This window comes from Suricata suricatta, chromosome 9 (genome assembly GCF_006229205.1).
Source record: "Suricata suricatta isolate VVHF042 chromosome 9, meerkat_22Aug2017_6uvM2_HiC, whole genome shotgun sequence".
In the NCBI taxonomy this organism is placed as follows: domain Eukaryota; kingdom Metazoa; phylum Chordata; class Mammalia; order Carnivora; family Herpestidae; genus Suricata; species Suricata suricatta.
The window spans coordinates 20,612,237-20,630,155 of NC_043708.1; the positions used below are offsets into that span (position 1 = coordinate 20,612,237).

At 39.5% G+C, this 17,919-nt stretch overlaps 1 protein-coding gene and 1 pseudogene across 2 annotated transcripts in view; both read right to left on the bottom strand.

Moving 5' to 3' along the window:
• TSHR (thyroid stimulating hormone receptor) overlaps nt 1–17,919 on the bottom strand; it is a 151,102-nt gene that overhangs the window by 17,382 nt on the left and 115,801 nt on the right. The window contains exons 7-9 of one of the 2 annotated variants that reach the window (XM_029951565.1): nt 17,231–17,299; nt 6,051–6,128; nt 5,835–5,904 (exon numbers count right to left, since the gene is read on the bottom strand). In XM_029951565.1, the coding sequence (XP_029807425.1) occupies nt 5,835–5,904; nt 6,051–6,128; nt 17,231–17,299 (217 nt within the window). Of the gene's footprint in view, nt 1–5,834; nt 5,905–6,050; nt 6,129–17,230; nt 17,300–17,919 lie in introns of those variants that run through there. The other variant, XM_029951564.1, reaches the window with a different exon arrangement.
• Nucleotides 15,395–15,509, bottom strand: LOC115303044 (annotated as a pseudogene).

The following is a 17,919-nucleotide window of genomic DNA, read 5'->3' on the forward strand; positions in this document are numbered from 1 at the left end:
AAGTTTGGCTTTACGACCAGCTCACACCCAAATCATGGCTATTTGGTATTCAGTTACAATTTATCGAATGTTTGTTGAATAATTGCTGTCTTGCTTTTGAAGAAGGGAAATTACAGAAAGTGTAAGACATAGTCAATTTCCTTAGGATCTTAAAATCCTTAGTTAATGGGGAGAAGATCTGCGGGAAATACAGTAATAAAGATTTTGACAAAAGTTCAAGGCAAGAATTTAGGTGATGTCACAAAGCCATGCATGAGTGGTTCATAGAGGCACTTTAAGACAACTGTGCCTGAAATTTGAATAGATTGAACTCTGTCCATTTCTTACTTTCCTGCTCCTAGCTTTTCAGATGCTGCCGTATCCATTGCCCTCTCTTCCTGTGGTTTGTGGTTTTCTTTTTTAAGTTAAATTCTAATTTTCATTAAAATAATGTGTGGACCTATTTTTAAAAGCAGATTACACTGGAAACTTGGTTATACGACCAGCGGGCTCCTAGGCAATGCCTCCTTGCAGTCTGCTTTCCGAGGCCCTGAGAACAACCACTTTTAACTTTTAACTGTTTTTTTCCCCATAATTGTAAATATATTTTGATTTATTGGTTTTTGATTCACCCACTGACTTCTTGCTAGGGAAGATGAGGATCTATCACCCTACACACTAATTCTTCTGACTCTCTAATCTCCTGAAACAGTTTTAGGGCATATTTAGTTAAGCCTATATTTAGTATTTTGGTTATTAATACTCTGCATACTTTGATTTCATTTCCTTTCTTGTATAGCTTTCTTTCTTTATGAAATATCTTTATGAAATATGTTTTATTTGTGTACCTTGGTTTGAATGGACTTCTTGCTAAGTCTTGCACATACTCTAAAGTTCTCTAAAGCATCTATCATAATAGTTTTTCATACAGCCAATCCTGTCAGATTATCTATGAATCTGTTTGATTTCTAGAACTTTCTCTTGGAGCTCTCCCTGGTGGGGAGGGTTATCAGAAGTCTTCATTCTAACCATTTATTGAGATTTCCTCTATACTCACATCTCCCATTACCATCTACATGCCAAAGCATCTCAAATACATCTCTGGTCCTGATCTCTCTTGTTACTTTCCCATCTGTAACAGGACAGTTTGCTTGGATGTGTCACAGGGACCTCAAACTGTTCTTCGCCACTATGCCATCTGCTCCCACAGTCCTCCCTGTTTCAGGAAGTAGTGATCCTATTCGTCTGGCTGCTCATGCCAAAACCCTCGCAGTTGTCTTTAATTCTTTTTTTCTCATTTCCTACATACATTCCATCAGCACATCATATTGGCTTTACCTTAAAAATACAGTCTGAACTAACCATTTCTTTTTGCCTTCATGGCCACTACCTTGTTACAAGCTGCTATCACCTCGTGCATACATTAATTTTATACATTCCTCAGTGGTGTCCCTGCTCCCAGACTTGGCACCCTACTTTCAACACAACAGCTAATGTGACCCTATTAAAACATAACTCAGATCATGGCAAAAGACTCCAATGGCTTCCTCTCTATGAGCAAATAAAAGACCTTAAAGTGACCTTTAAGGCCATCCACAAGTTGCTCTTCCCACCCCATTATCTTTTTGACCACAACTTTTATCTTTTTTCTAGTTAACTCTTCTTGAGCTATAACAGGCTCCTTGCTATTCCTCAAACATGCCAGGATCGTTCTTACCTGGAGGTGTTTGCACTTGTCTAGAATGCTCTTCTTTCAGGTGGTCACATGCCTTGTTCCTTTATGACTTTCTGATTTTTTCCCTATTGTTTCTTCTCAGTGAGGCTTTCCATGACCACCTTCCAAAATAGGGACCCTCCCCCATCAAAAGCTCCTAATGAAGAGTCCTGAGCTTAGCAAAGGCTCAATACATGTTTACTCTACATTTTCAGAGGTTGATTAGGAAGAATTTAATCAAACTGATGAAAATGGGTCAAATGGCAGGGAGGGAGTGGAAATTTCAGGCAAGTGAAATAACCAAATAAATGGAAAATTTCTGAATAAGAAAATAGAAAATTTCTCATATTGTCATAATATTTGAGAGCAAGTAGTTTAACCAAAGGAAAAGACAGAGAGGAGAAAGAGCCAGAGCTTAGGACTGAACCCTACTGAAATACTGAAGGCAGTGATCGTTAGTGAGAAAAGTTAGGAAGGAGTGATCAGAGAGGCTACAGAAAGGTAAGAATAATGAAGTGTCAAGAGTCAGGAAGAAGTGAAGGTAATCCTAATCACAACATTCACGAAGCATATATAAAGTGCTTTCAGATTATTTTCTTTCTTAAGCTTCACTACTTTTAGTAACCCTGCTTTGACAAATAAGAAAACTGAGATATGGGTCTCCCAATTAGTGATGAAGGCAGGAGTGAAGTCCAGGCCTAGCTCCTCACCTAGCTCACTCTTTTCACAACCTGCCATGTCTCTAGAACCATTGTCAAGCAGTTGCACGTCTGCTCCTAACTTGGCCAGAAAGTCTTGCAAAAAAAAAAAAATCTTACCAATAATATCAAAACAACTTTTAAGCAGCAGAAACAAATAGGTGCATTCATTTACCATTTAGAAAGAAGTAGAAATGGGAAGTCTGCCTTATGGACAAAGTGCTGAAATATCTTTAAAATGCGACTGCTATTTAAAGGCTACCGCATTTACAAAAGTATGATTCAAATATTTATTGTGTACCGTGTTAATTTTGCAAACATTTGTTAAGCTAGTTCCACGTTTTAAGCATTGTAGGATGAAGTAGAACTGTTGAAACAAAACAGATATCACCCTGCCTCTAGGAGCTCTTGGAGAGATAGACTGAGACATATTGCTGGTGCTTTGAGATGCATACATAGAAATGCTACAGTGTAGAAAAATAAATGGTTATCTTTCCCTAAGGAGAATAAGGGTCAAGAATGGCCAGCGAGGAGGAGATTTTTGGATGAAAGTCAGAATGGTAGTGAGTGTTCATCAGACAGATAAGGTTGTGGTAGGGTTTTCCAAGCAGTACAAAGAATGAGTTTAACATAGCCATGTAAATAGGCTGAAGTATTAGGAGAGCTAATACGGATCAGTCATTGGTCAGAGGTATATAATAGTGTGAGAGAAAAGGCTGAAGATTATAACAGAGCCTAGTGTCCCACACCAAGGTCTTTATCCTGAGGGATACAGGAGACCCGAATTGGTGTTAAGATTCGATTTGCATTTTAACACACAGAGGTTTGAGGAAGATGGCATTGAAAGGGACCAAGACTGGCAGCAAAGGGAGATTTGGAGGCTCCTGTCATGTAGACTAGTGCTACTCAAAGCATGGTGCCCATTGACCAACTGTTTCTTATGAGTCTTTGACAAATGTCAGAAGCTTGTACTGTAATGCAAGCCAATGACTTCACGAAGCACACTGTTTAGTTGGGGCAACTTTGCTCTCATGGGAAGATTTTCTCCATAAAGGAAACTATATTCTGATGTACATCCTGGGGCTAGCCATTCACCTTGTAGTGGACCCCTGAGCTGTGTGGTTGTGGTCTACATCACTGGTCTTTAAATTCTTCCAATGTCACATATTCACATGCAAAAAATGTTTGAGTATGCACCTTTAAACCTGAGTACATTTATGATCTCTACACACATATTACTGTAATACCATGTTATATGTATTATAAAGCACACAAAACATACATTTTAAAAGGATAAGATGAAAATAATGAGTCATAGTTTTTAAATATTGCATTATGGTGAAAGCAGTGTAATTAAATAGACTTCACTAATTTTGAATATGGCTGTTCATTTCTGATACAGCTATTCAGAGGTCTGTTTCTGTTTCAGTGGCTGTCAATGAAAAAGTCACCTCACAAAGACAGATGGTTCCACATGGGGTAAGGCAGCGGTGGCTGTGCTCACTAAGCTAGGGTTCTCACCTCTCCATCCGATTCAGGAATTAAGTACATGGTTTTCATTGAAATTCATATTCTCAGATGTCCAAAACAACTGTTTCTGCACACCAAATGTGTTTCATTTTCATATTTTATACACATGGATTTAAAAACCATTATTAATTAATTTGAAATATTTTTCAACAGGACTGATTCAGTTTCTCATTTTAATAAACATAATTTCCATAAGCGATATTCACCATTCTCATCAGGAAAATCACATTACATGGAAATGTTTTTAAATACCCATTTCTAAAGGCCACTTCCAAAGCACAAATTTCTTCAGAGAAACATTAGTGAAATATTACCTTTATTTTTAAGGAGCAGTTATTAAGTTGTCTTTTTAAAAAATGTTTGCTTATTTTGAGAGAGAGAGAGAGAGAAAGAGGGGGGGGTTATGTGGGGGAGGGGCAGAGTGAGAAAAGGAAATAGAGAATCTGAAGCAGGCTCCACACCAGCAGCACAGAGCCCAACAGAGGGCTTGATTCCACGAACCATGAGATCATGACTGAGCTACCCAGGTGTCCCTATAAAGTCATCTTTTAAAAGTATCTTCCCAGTTAAAAAATCACAGAAAAGGCCAACACAATCTTTTTTTTCCACTTGTCTTTTTGTAGAAAGAAAAATGTATAATGCTTTTAAGTACTTTGCCATGAGTTAACAATGTGGTATAGCAGATTTTCAGGGTCACTTTGCTCTCTCATATGGTGCCTATATGTTAAGAAAATAAGGCCATCGGGACACCTGAGTGGCTCAGTGGATTGAGCATCCAACTTTAGCTCAGGTCATGATCTCACAGTTGTGAGTTTGAGCCCGAAATGGAGCTCTCTGCTATCAGCACAGAACCTGCTTTGGATCCTCTGTCCCTTCTTTCTGCCCCTCCCTTCCTCACATGCTCTTTCTTTCTATCTCTCTCAAAAATAAAAATAAAACATTAATTAAAAGAAAGAAATAAAATGAGGCCATAAATTCACTTAACTAGGTGCATTTAGTCTAAAAGGGAAGTACAATTGTTCGAAGTGAAAGAATGAGGCTGTTAAGTATTCGAGACTGTGGGTCATGCACTGTTCCCTGGGGAGGCGTCCTTTCCCTACCTGACCCCCAAGGGGCTGCAGTCATCTGTGTATAAGTCCAGACAGAACTGGACTTGTCCTTATTTTAAAAAAAATTTTAATGTTTATTTTTGAGAGAGAAAGAGAGAGAGCACAACCTGGGGAGGGGCAGAGAGAGAGGGAGACACAGAATCCAAAGCAGGCTCCAGGCTCTAAGCTGTCAGCACAGAGCCTCACGTGGGGCTCAAACCCATGAACCATGAGATCATGACCTGAGCCAAAGTTGAATCATTAATTGACTGAGCCACCCAAGCACCCCCTTAGTTTTAAAAACTTAAATATAAATAGAACCTCTAATATTTCTTCTTGCCTCTTAATGGGTTACCTTGTGCCTCTCCTGGGGTGCTGTGTTCTGCTTTGGCAAGGACTTGACCAGACGCTCAATGGTGAGATTCTAAACTAAGGTAAAACCAGGGGGGTGGGAAAGACAGTCCTGATCAAGACACTTGAGGGAGACAGAATTGACAGAACTTGATCACTGATCAGCAGTGGAGATACAAAGCAGAGGAAATGCATAATTCATGCTGTTTTTAAAAATAATTATTTCTCAGCTTTTCCAGTGATTGTAAATTTTGTCCGACCGGATATAAGTCAGACAATTCACACTCTTCCTTCTTCATGCCAAGCATTGTACAATGTACATTCACACACATTTTTCTCTGCACTGAGTGCCTTTTACCTATTTGTTGACTTTGTGTCTCAGAATTCTGCAAACAGCACCTGCTCAAAGATGCCTGTTTTTTCCCACAAGGGACCTCCATGAATGTCCAACCAAAGTGACTTCCTAAGGAGGTGTCAGGATGATATGGTGGAGTATGAGGCCTTCTGAGTCTCAAAGAATAAGAACTTTCTTCCAAGAAATAGCCTATACAACTGGGCAGAAGAGAACTAGCGGATATCTTTAGCCAAGACAATATTGCCTACCTATGAACATCAGCCACTTCTCTTACTGACTCCCCTTTATTCCAAATAAAATAAACACTGACATAGTCTTTTGTATGTCTTACTCACAGCAAGGTTGGTCCACTGTACACTCCTCCAAATGCATCTTTGTCAATAGCTGTCAAATATTTATTCTTGTTCAGGTAACTAGAGAGAGAGAGGGAGAGAATGAATTAAGTACGGTTAAGCAAATTCATGTAAATTCCAAAAAAAAAAATGTAAGCATGGTTTCCCTAGCTATTAACTGGTGTTTAAGAATTTGGAAAATACCTTACCTTCTTCTGGCTTAAGCACTCAAAACATTCTAGGTTTTAGTGGTGCAAGGTTTATACATATTAATTATGGCAGAAGTCTTTGAAAGTGAGCATGTTCATGATCTAGTTTGCATATCCAGATTTTATAAAAATGGCCCCATTCCCTTTTTATAGGCATACCTCAGAGACACTGCAGAATCATTTTAGATCACCACAATAAAGTGAGTCAAATGAATTTTTTGGTTTCCCAGTGCATATAAAAGTTATGTTTAGACTATATTGCAGACTTTTAAGCGTATAATAGCATCATGTCTAAAAAACCAATGAACATACCTTAATTAAACACTTCATTGCTAAAAAATGCTAACCATCATCTGAACTTACAGCAAGTTGTAATCTCTTTGTTGGTGGAAGGACTTGCCTTGATGATGATGGCTGCTCACTGATCAGAGTGGTGGCTGCTGAAGGTTAGAGTGAATGTGGCAATTTCTCAAGACAGCAGTGAAGTTTGCTGCACTGATTGACTCTTCTCTTCAAGAATGATTTCTTTGTAGCATATGATGCCATGTGATAGAATTTTAACTATAGAACTTGTTTCAACGTTGGGGTCAATCTTCTCAAACCCTGCCTCTGGTTTATCAACTAAATTTATGTCATCATCTAAATCCTTCGTTATCATTTCAGCAGTCTTCACAGCATCTTCTCCAAGTATAGATTCTCTCTCTTTCCTTATCCATAAAGAGCAATTCCTCGTCCATTCTTGAGATTACAGCAATTTATCATTTATCATTTATCATGAGATTGCAGCAATTTAAATATAATGATAATGAACAAGTTTGAAATATTGTGATAATTGCCAAAATGTGATGCAGAGACACAAAATGAGCAAATGCTGTTGAAAAATGGCACCGGTGGAGTTGCTTGATGCAGGGGTGACTCAAACCTTCATTTTGTAAAATGCAATATCTGTGAATCAGAATAAAGGGAAGCGTGGAATGCCTGTACTTGATCCGTGGTGCTTGTAGTTCTCAATCCTCTTCAGTACTAACTGGTTTAGATTTTCTCAATATTGGTCAATATTCCCATTTACTTCTGAAGCCTGGGCTTAAATCATGAAGGGCGGGGTGCCTGGGTGGCTCAGTTGGTTGACCATCTGACTTTGGCTCAGGTCATGTTCTCGCAGTCCGGGAGTTCTAGCCCTATGTTGGGCTCTGTGTGGAGAGCTCAGAGCCTGGAGCCTGCTTTGGATTCCGTGTCTCCCCCTCTCTCTCTGCCCCTCCCCTGCCCCAATTAAGATGCTGCAGCAGCTATGGGTGCCTTCTGGTTAAATGGCTATCTATCATGTACGGCTGTCAATAACAGGCTTCATTCGGTCACTGTATGACTGTCCCTCAACCCTGTGTGTCCAGGGAATCCCTCTGGTCAGTAATAGCTAGAGCAGACACGAACCATCTTGGAAAACAACTGGAGAGAAGACCTTGAACAGCATGATTTTGTAAAAAGACTACTGAGCTATGTGCTGCACTGGCTGGCATCTCTTTTTGTATTCTTTGGACCCTGCAGCTCGCAGATCACATTCCGTTCCCAGCCTCATGTGAGGACTGGTGAGCTCATCTCAGTTTTTCCTCTTCATCGCAGACTGCTGCAAGTGAAAATCGGCTTGCTCTAATCATTAGAAATTATTGTAAAACTAAATAATTGCTTGTCCAATTCTGTAGTGTTTTCATCTGATATTCAATATGCCCCCAAGGATAAGGAGACTGGTTGATAAGCATTGCAGTTTACCAGAAACTCTGCAGAAGATTTCAAACTGGGAAAGCCAGCCAGAGTCCAGGAGGGGAGAAAGAGGATGGAGAGAGGGTGCAGCCAGCTTGAACGGAGATGAACTGAGTCTTGGGGGAGGCTGTGTTCTCTAAAACCAGCAGGGTTGTTGGGCACTTAATCTCTTAGAGTGAGTTAGGTGCTCGCTCAAAATGAAACTATTAGGGGCACCTGGGTGGCTCAGTCGGTTGAGCATCTGACTTCGGCTCAGGTCATGGTCTCACGGTTATTAGTTTGAGCCTCGTGTTGGGCTCTGTGCTGACAGCTCAGAGCCTGGAGCCTGCTTTGGATTCTGTGTCTCCCTCTCTCTCTGCCCCTCCTATGCTCACACTCTGTCTCTTATTCAAAAATAAATAAAGAGTTTTAAAAAATTTTAATGAAACTATTAGTCCACCTGTAGGTGTTTCAAGAAGCTTCTTTATTATTACAGATTGTGATAATTCCATGAAGCTTTTTACCTTGGGTTCAGATTGCTGATCCTACTTTCCATTTGAAGGTGAGAGGAATGGTTGGGGACATCAATTCATAAAAACTTAATATCCAAGAAGAAAGTGCTTTCGTCATCGTCATTTATCACATGATGCTACCTGGGGATGTCAGGCTAGTTCGACTGATGCCTTCAGCATGATTTAAGCTGATTCCTCTAGAATCCACATTGTATAAACCAACTTGGGTAAATCAATCACAAATCTTGGTAGGCTATATGAGTAAGCTATTCCAGACAATGATTCTTTTATTCGGGTGGTGTATGTGATTATTTTTGCAAGGATATGGTGGACATAAATGAACTTAATCGATGGTATAAAGTCTTGGAGTCAGAGGTGAAAGAAAAGACTTCTTGAAAGCCAGGATTTCTAAATACAAATACTGTGAAGGGCTTATGGGAGAAGAACTAGCATTTCCTTTAAAAATGATACAGAAACTGCTACGTGTGTGTTCAAAGCCTTACGTTGCTTGTGCTATGTATCTCACAGTTAAGGAAGAATAATGTGGTCAGAAAAATGAGGATGGTCAGGAATGAGTTGGGGAAGAACATCCAATTGATGAACTTAGAATGGAAGACACGGTATTATAGCTCACATCCTTCTTCATTGGACTTATTCTTGGCACGTGACAGCCATTCAGTAAAAACTTGCTGGATGAATAAATGAATGTCCAGTTGCTGGGTAACTCCTAGCTAGAGGTGCCATCTATATTATGCTTAGGTGAGGAAGTGGCCTATGTCAAAGGGAGGAGGTTGACACGGTGGCAAGGAAAGTTGTGATTGCTGTGGAGCTTTGCTCTCTGGGGAGTTCTGGATACATTTCAGCTCCAAGATGGAATTTCAGCCTGCATTTCCATAGTCCCTTTAGGGGAAGGTTGGACTGGCACCTGTTTATGTCGTGAGACCCATGGGAACATTTCTGTAAGGAACCATGTTTCCCCATCATAAGCATTTATTATTTGGAAAAATTAAAGGAAACCCTTGCCCAGCCCTCATTGCTCCATGGAAATCCTTTTGGTAGAAGAAATCAGGAGATCTGTCTGTAAACAGTAACAGGTGAGAAAATGCTCAAGGTTTTAATAGACAGAGGTAAAAGCCAGCCTTAGAGCCTATCCTACAAGCCGTCCAAATGCTCCATGAGAAATGATAACCTGCTTAATCCCATAATCTTCCCTATTGTCATCTTGTCCCAGTGCTCCAAGCTGTGGTGTTTTGTGTCTAATCACCTAATGTGTGATGCTCATTAGCACATGAATTGTGTTGACTTCTCTGTTCATAATGATTAGCATTTCAGTATGTTCTTAGATGAGCATTGTATTTTTTTCCTGCCCAAATGTTTACTGTCATATAGTAGCTAGTTACTAGAGTTTGACAATAGAAAAGATAATACAGAGAATCAGACATTAAGTTCATATCCCTATGCCAGACTGCGTGGAAAAAGAAGATGGAAAAGAGGTTCCAAAGAATGAATGTGTGGCTTAACTTACAACTGGGAGCAGTTCAACTTCTGCTGAGTGAGGGATGCTTGCATTATTATTAATTTCACATCTGAGTGATGACAGTATGCTTGGTTCCATATGAAATCACAAGACCATGTGCTTTTACACATCTGCCATAATTTTCATGAACTTTTAACTAATTACCCAGCTACAGCTGAGGCATCGGTGCTTTTTCTTGATGTGGAATTTTTCCAACTTGGCTGCAATTGCATTCTTTGGTTCCACTAAAAAAATGTCTAAATGGAGTTAAATCTGCTAATTTCAGTAAATTGACATAAGGCAGATTATGGCAAATCATTGGCCTTTCAGAGGATGACATATTGTTTAAATTAAAACCTAAAGATATTTGAACATACTTCTGGAGGAGTTAGCAAGTTGCTAACATGCTATGTGTAATGTTTGTACACAAGTAGAATAATTGATATGTTCACATTAGTTTAAAATCACAATTAGCACTGAGACCAGAGGCAACAGCCCTAGGTTAAAATCACAGTGAATACTATTTCACTATTACTATAGAAACGTGACGTCTGTTTTCTCCATCTGCAGCTCAACTCTTACCTTCTGTGGTCCCAAACCACCTTAGCCCCATCATCAAATTGATTTTACCTTGTATTTACATGATACCTTTCATTAAAGTGCTTATTTCTGAAAAAAATAATAAGTTTCCATGAGCCAGGGATCAGACACTTAGGGTAGAATGATGAATAGATAGAACATTGTTTTATAACAGAGTTTCAAATTTGGATTCAAAATACTAATTGGAAAAAAAGATCTTTGTTTTCTATTATGATTGGATCTGAAATTTCAAATCCTAAAATATTTTTGTCCAGATACTTCTCTTTATCCCATACTTGCCTTTGACCTTTACCAGAAACTGGGAGACTACATTTTATCACACAATAGTCAACCTCACTGAATACTCTCATCTAGACCAGAGGTCCACAGACTACGATCATCTGGTCAAATCTTGCCTGCCACCTATTTTTGTAAATCAAGTTTTATTGGAATACAGTCATGCTCATTTTTTTTTACGTACTGTGTGTGGCTGCTGTTACACTATAATGGCAGAGTTGAGTAGCTGCAACTTAGATCATCCGGCCCACAAAGCCTGAAATATTCATCTGGCCCTTTCCAAAAATGTTTGCTAATCTCTGATCTAGATTTCTAAAAGTCAATAAACAAATGTTTCTCACTTAAATATCTCCCACATTAGTTAAATCCTTCCAAAAACCTTGAACATTTCACATAAAAGTATCAAGAAAATATGGTGAAAATGGTACACTGGTTTTTTTCCCCTATGTTTAAAGGAATAGTTACAGTGACTACAAAAGATTATAATTTTAAAAGATTCAAATCCATTGTCCCCAACTTCATAATTCTTTGCCACTACCCAAGCTTCTCATAGGACCTACGACATGGTCAGAGAAGAAAGATGGTGGGAAGGGAGAGTCTTCTTACATTAGCGTCTTCATAGGTTTAACTTCAGAAGCTCATCAGATGATCTGAAACTCTACAGGCTCTTAGATTCTCCAGAGGCTGCCTCTAAAATCAACCTTGTTAAATTCATCTGCCACTCAACAAATTAGCATGTCAAAAGATTCTTCTTGAGGAGCATTTCCCCAGAAGTGCTTTGTGGAACACTAGTCCAGAGAGATGCTCCTAGAACCAAGAACTCCCTGGGAAGCTCTGCCTACTACATCCCTCTCTTGGATACCAGTAATGCATCTTGTCCTATTAAGAGACCCAAGAAGTCAGCCATTACTTTGTTGAAAGTTTTAAGGGTATGAATAGCTTTTTAAAAGTAACATCCATGGGGCACCTGGGTGGCTCAGTTGGTTGAGTGACTGACTCTTGATTTCAGCTCAGGTCATAATCCCAGGGTCGTGGGATTGAGTCCTGCATTGGGCTTCACACTGAGGATGGAGACTGCTTCAGATTTTCTCTCTTTCTCCATCTGCCTCTCTGTCTCACTCACGTTCTCTCTCTCCTCCCAATAAAACTAATAAAAAATAAAAGTAACATCCATTAATTTACAATGGAAAGAGAATTCAAGGAACATAGTTTGAAAAATTCCACAAGAGCTGGGAAGAATCTGGGATAGAAATTATTGCTCCCTTGTTAGTGTTTCCATATCTTCAATAGAAAATATCTCTAAACTCCTTTGATATTCTACAGCTGATTTTATGTCTGAAACTATAAAATAATATGCTGCTACACTTACACTGAGATTCAGGTAGCCCAGAAGTCTCCAGATTACAGAAGATTCACTTTGGAAATCTCTTAAAGTCTCTGTGGAGTTCTCTAAACATGACCAAATGGCCATTTATGAGTAAGCATGAAATGTATTGAAACAAAATGGTCAACATACACGGCCTAACTTCACGTATGTTCTTTGAATTTAATAACATTTTACCAGCCAGCCTTTTGTCATCATTTGGAAGTTCATGGAATTGGTGACGTTGCTGCATCAGTAAAGCCAGGTTCTCACTGAGGAATAACACCATTGCTTGGGGTGACTCTTTTCTGAAACTTCTACTGTTTATGCCTGAGTCTTGAGTGGCCTCTTTTCCCTCACAAGTGCACTCTTCTTAGCTTGAAGATATTTTAGCTTCTATATTTAGTGTCTGTAATAGACTGAGCTAAGAAGTGTTCTTAGCTTAGTGTTCTTAGCCCATTTTCCTGGGCTAAGGAGCAAGCCACAGTAGCCAGAGGAGTTACGTGCCCAAGCCTTGGTTGCGGCTGCTAAGTCAGCAAAGATGAACCCTAGGAGGGCACGGGAAAAAGAGTCTTGAACAGGGGATCCACGTCCTGGCTTTGGCTTGGCTCTGCTAGCTAGCTTTATCAAAACTAAAAAGCCATGTTTAAAAAAAAGCCATGTGTTTGTTCACTTTAGGCTTCATTCCCTTCATATGCAAATATGTTGGATAAGAAGACTAATAACGTCCTCTGTGGCAGTGGTTCTTGACTCTTGCTTTACATTGGACTCACCTAGTGAGATTGTTTAATGCTCATGCCCTGGCTATACCCAAACCAGTTACACCAGAATGGCATTAGCACTTCCAAATCTCTTCAGGTGATTTCAATTTTTGGCCAGTATCAAGAACTATGCTGTGTAGACCCTAAAGGCTGAATTTTGCACCCCATATCTCTGTCCTTAAAAAATGATAGCAGAAGGGTGCCTGAGTGGCTCAGTTGGTTGAGTGACCAACTTCAGCTCAGGTCATGATCTCACGGTTCGTGGGTTCAACCTTGCATCGGGCTTTGTGCTGACAGCTTGGAACCTAGAGCCTGCTTTGAATTTTGTGTCTCCCTCTCTCTCTGCCCCTCCCCCAATGACTCTGTCTCTGTCTCTCTCTCTCACATATAAATAAACATTAGAAAAATCTTTTAAATGATAGCTGAGAGTGATGGAGAGAGATACCTGTCAGTGACTACATATAGCAGGATAAAGGAGCAGATAATTTACAACACAGCTCCTAATCATGGGCTTTAAAATCTTTTGCTTGTAACAAATAAAACTTTTACAAACAAATGACCCTATATCTGAGGTTGGTTTCTGGTTTTGTTTTTGTTTTTAATCTCGTCCAGCATTCTGAAAAGGCAGTTTGGGTTCAGAAAAGAGTCAGCTAGACACACTGAATTCAGGAGCCTTATGACCAACTTTGGTCCCCCTGGTTGAATGTTTCTTCGCTGTCCCTACCCCTGCCTTTGCTCATGTGGTTCTCTGTTGCCTTACTGCTAGCATCTTAATGCACCTGCTGTCTAGATTAGGTGTGACAGGTTTCTGACATCTTTATACTGTAGGCATCTCAAATAGTCTTGAATTGTCCCAATTCTCTACTTTATTCACAGAAAATCTGAATTGGGAAGATTATTTCCCTTAAGTCCATGGCTTTCTAGGAATAGTTGAATCAAAGAAAATACTTGCTTAGATTTTCATAATATTAAAGTTGAATGCTAATAATTAAAAAAAACTTGTGATAAATCTCGGAAAAATCATGCTTATATCTCTAAGGAGGCCAATGTTATTGAATATTTAGTGTTTAGTTATTTTCTGTTTTTAATGTTTGTTTATTTTTGAGAGGGGGGAGGGGCAGAGAGAGAAGGGGACAGAGGATCCAAAGCAGGCTCCACACTGACAGCAGTGAGCTCCATGTGGGGCACAAACTCACAGAGATCATGACCTGAGCTGAAGTTGGACGCTCAATCAACTAGCCACCTGGGCACCCCAGTGCTTAGTCATTTTCAATCTGAAATGCATATATTGGATTTGGCTCATTTCTCCCTACTGTATGTACTTAGTCCTGACCTTTGATATTGCTGCCCTCAAGTTGACACCACTAAGAATGCACACTCAGTGTAGGCAGGGAGCACATTGCTCTTCCCCATCTTTGTGTTACCAGTCAACAGCACAGTACCTGGCTCACTGTAGATGTTCAATAAATATGTTGAAAAATAAATGAAAGATTATGTAAAATTTATATGATAAAGACAGAAGTAGGGTCTTTCCAATACTGCAAATGAAATCGATGTCTGAGTATTCATGTTACTCTACTGAGTCTTTTAGCCTTCTTTTATATTTGTGTATTTTTTAAAATGACAATAACCTTAAGGAGACAATTTAGAGAAAAGTACTCTAATCTCTATTTTATTTTGAAAGAGAGTGTGTATGAGGATGGGTGGGGGAGGGGTAGAGAGAGAAGGAGAGACAGAAAATTCCAAGCTGGCTACATGCTGTCAGTGCAGAGCCCTATTCGGGGCTTGATCTCACAAACTATAAAATCCTGACCTCAGCTGAAATCAAGAATCTGACACTTAATCAACTGAGCCACGCAGTTGCCCCTCTAATCTCTATTTGATAAAGATCACAAGGAAACCCAAAACCCTGGCAAAGAGTGAGCCCCCACTTCCAACAGAACTCAAAGGGCCATGCTGGGGTTTAATGATTTCCATCTTAAAGATGGAATCCTACCAGAACCCACCACCTAATTCCCAAGTCAGAGCAAGACCACTTCATCTGCATGTGTTTTGTTTGTTTATGTGTCTATGTGTCTGCTTCCAGTGCCGCTGCATGTGATTGTTCAGGTCATTCACCTTCTCCTGCTTGAGTATGGTCCATGCACGAGCAGCAGCAGCATGACCTGGGAGCTTGTTAGAAATGCAGAGTCCTGCAGCCACCCCTGATCTACTTAATGCGATTCTGCATTTTAACGAGATCCCCCAGATGGCTTATATGTTCAGGAAAGTTTGAGAAGCACTGTATAACAACAGATCTAGAACCATAGGCCTTCAGATTTTGTGACAATCACTCCCTGAATATAAAATAACTACATATGAAATGTTTCAAGGGAAAAAAGATGGAATCGCAAAAATGATTAAGCAGAGACTGTCAAAATGAGCAGGCAAATGTTTTAACTGATAAGAACAGGTATGACACTTGATCTTAGCCAAAAGGCTGAGAAGCGATCAGGCAAATGTTTTAAAAAAGTAGATAGAAACTATTTAAAAAAAATAAAAAATAAAAAAATAAAAAAGTAGATAGAATTTCTGGAATTGAAGAAAATATAATTGTTAAAAAAATACTTGGGGATGTGTTATTAAACAAACACTAAAATCTGTTGTTTGCTGTTCCAGCCGAGTCTTACCATGGGGAGTTTTTTTCTTTCTTCTATGTGTGATTTTTTAAAAAAACGTTTATTTATTTTGAGAGAGAGCAAGAGCATGCAACAGGGGAAAGGCGGAGAGAGAGAGAGAAAAGTGAGCAGATATCAAGAGTCAGACATTCACTGACTGAGCCACCCAGACCCTCCCTCCTGTAGGCGATTTTTGACTGTGAGCTCATATACATCTGATTGATCTTGATCTTTAAAAAAAAAAATCTAGGGGGCCTGCACTGGTTTTTTTCCCCTCTGTTGAGGTTTGCATTTATATCTGCCAGGAATCAGAAGATACTACTAGGGTGGTTCTACTCCAGCTCTGGTCTGGGTTCTCTGGCTTAATCTGGAAGTCTCTAGTTTATTTTGCTTCCCTGCCTTCCCACTGCACTAAAGCCTAGTATCTTGGCACCACTGATGTAGACAGCCACCCCTAGTGATGCCCACCTTCTATAGGCACCCACCACTTTGGCTTCAGGTCATGGTTTCTTAGTTTATTTTCCTCTCTTGGAGCTATGACATAAAATATAATTATTTTAAACATATGATCTAGTGACTTTGTAGTAGGAAGGCTCTACAAATTAACTAGTCCACACACTGTGGGAAGGAGATCCTACTAAAGCTGTTTTATCATTTATTAGATGTTAGGTTAGAACACAATTTAGCAGGGCTGAGCCAGTCCACAAGCTCTTAGACACAACAAATATCCTGGCATAGATACTGGGGACCCTAAAGATCTGACAGAAAAGTACAACAAAGACAGACCCCAGTTCAATGGCTATTTTTTGGCCAACATCCTGTTCTAGGCATTATTTATTTGGGGGACAGGCACAAGTTGGCTATGGCTTTTCAGCCATTTTTGAGTGAATCAAATATAGACTAAACCTTTGAGAAAAATCCTAGAAAACACTAAAAAGATAAAACCTTACTTTCTGAATAGCTTTGGACTTAAAGACACCATTTACTTCATGTATATATAGATGAATGTTTACACACACACACACATACTCCTACAATAAAACTACAATGTGAGTGCGATGTGATATCTGTCACCCCATTGATCTCCAGGGTTGAGTCGGTTGATCTGGCTGGATAAGCAGGTGGCCCCCTCCTCCCTCAATGCTCCATACGCATCCCTCCTGAAACTGTGCACTTGGTCGAAGAGGATGACCTTCCCCAGTAGAGGAGGATCGTTCTTCAGTCAAGGGTTTACAAGTTGCTGCACAATCCTGCTAGAACCTTCAAAAAAGCTCTCAAGGAAACTGAAGATGACCCCATGGCTCTCCATTTTATCAAGGAAAAAAAACCTTTGGGAATTAGAATTTAGTCATTTGTAAGTGTACACTAAAGCTGGCTCTTGCTGAGTTCTTTAACATCATCTCCACGTTTTGGTCATCCTAACTAAGGGGTTGAGGAATGCTCTGGTAGAACCTATCTCTAACAGAATTCTGACCCGTGGGATGATCTCCCATTGAATGGGTGTGGAAGTGTGAAGGAAAACAGTAGTTTGTTTCCACGATTATCCTTGACTTACACAGCATCCAGCTTTGTGCCATTGAAAGCATGTCCTTGGATTGAAGTAAAGCCATTGTTGTATAGTTTCCTACAATCAACAGAGAGAGGAGAAGTCAGTGATCCATAAGAGGTGAGGGTTGGTCTTCATTTCTGTGGCACTGGAAATGTGCATGAAGGTTCTCAGGTCCCACAAGAAAACTTTATAGTACGTCTTGCTTGGAATGTAAAATAATATCTCCCAGGGTGACTCTCCATTCTCCAGACAGCTCCCAGTAACTTCAAGCTGTTTCTCAGAAGTGGCTTCACTTTAAGGAGCAAAGATTTGCCACCATTAAGGATTTATTTTTAGATGTTCTACCTATTCTCAAAAAAGAAGAGTTTCAGGTAATAGTTAAGTCAATGTCAATAATGGAGGAATAACTTCAGTTTTCTAAGAGGAACATTTTAAAAGACACTATTCATCTGTATGCATAGGCTTTATATTTTTCTATTTAAAATGTTATTTCATATTTGTATTTTATCAATATTTTTGTCCTCAGGGCTTACCATAGACTAAATGTGTAGTGGTTTCAGGCTGAATCAAATTGAACTTAAAAGACAAATCTAAGAAAATAGATAAGCCATGCTCTTTTGTGGAACTTTTGATGTTTTAACTTGCTATGTTTCTGCAACTAATTAATTTATGCAGTGATTCCAGGGGCTGGACTG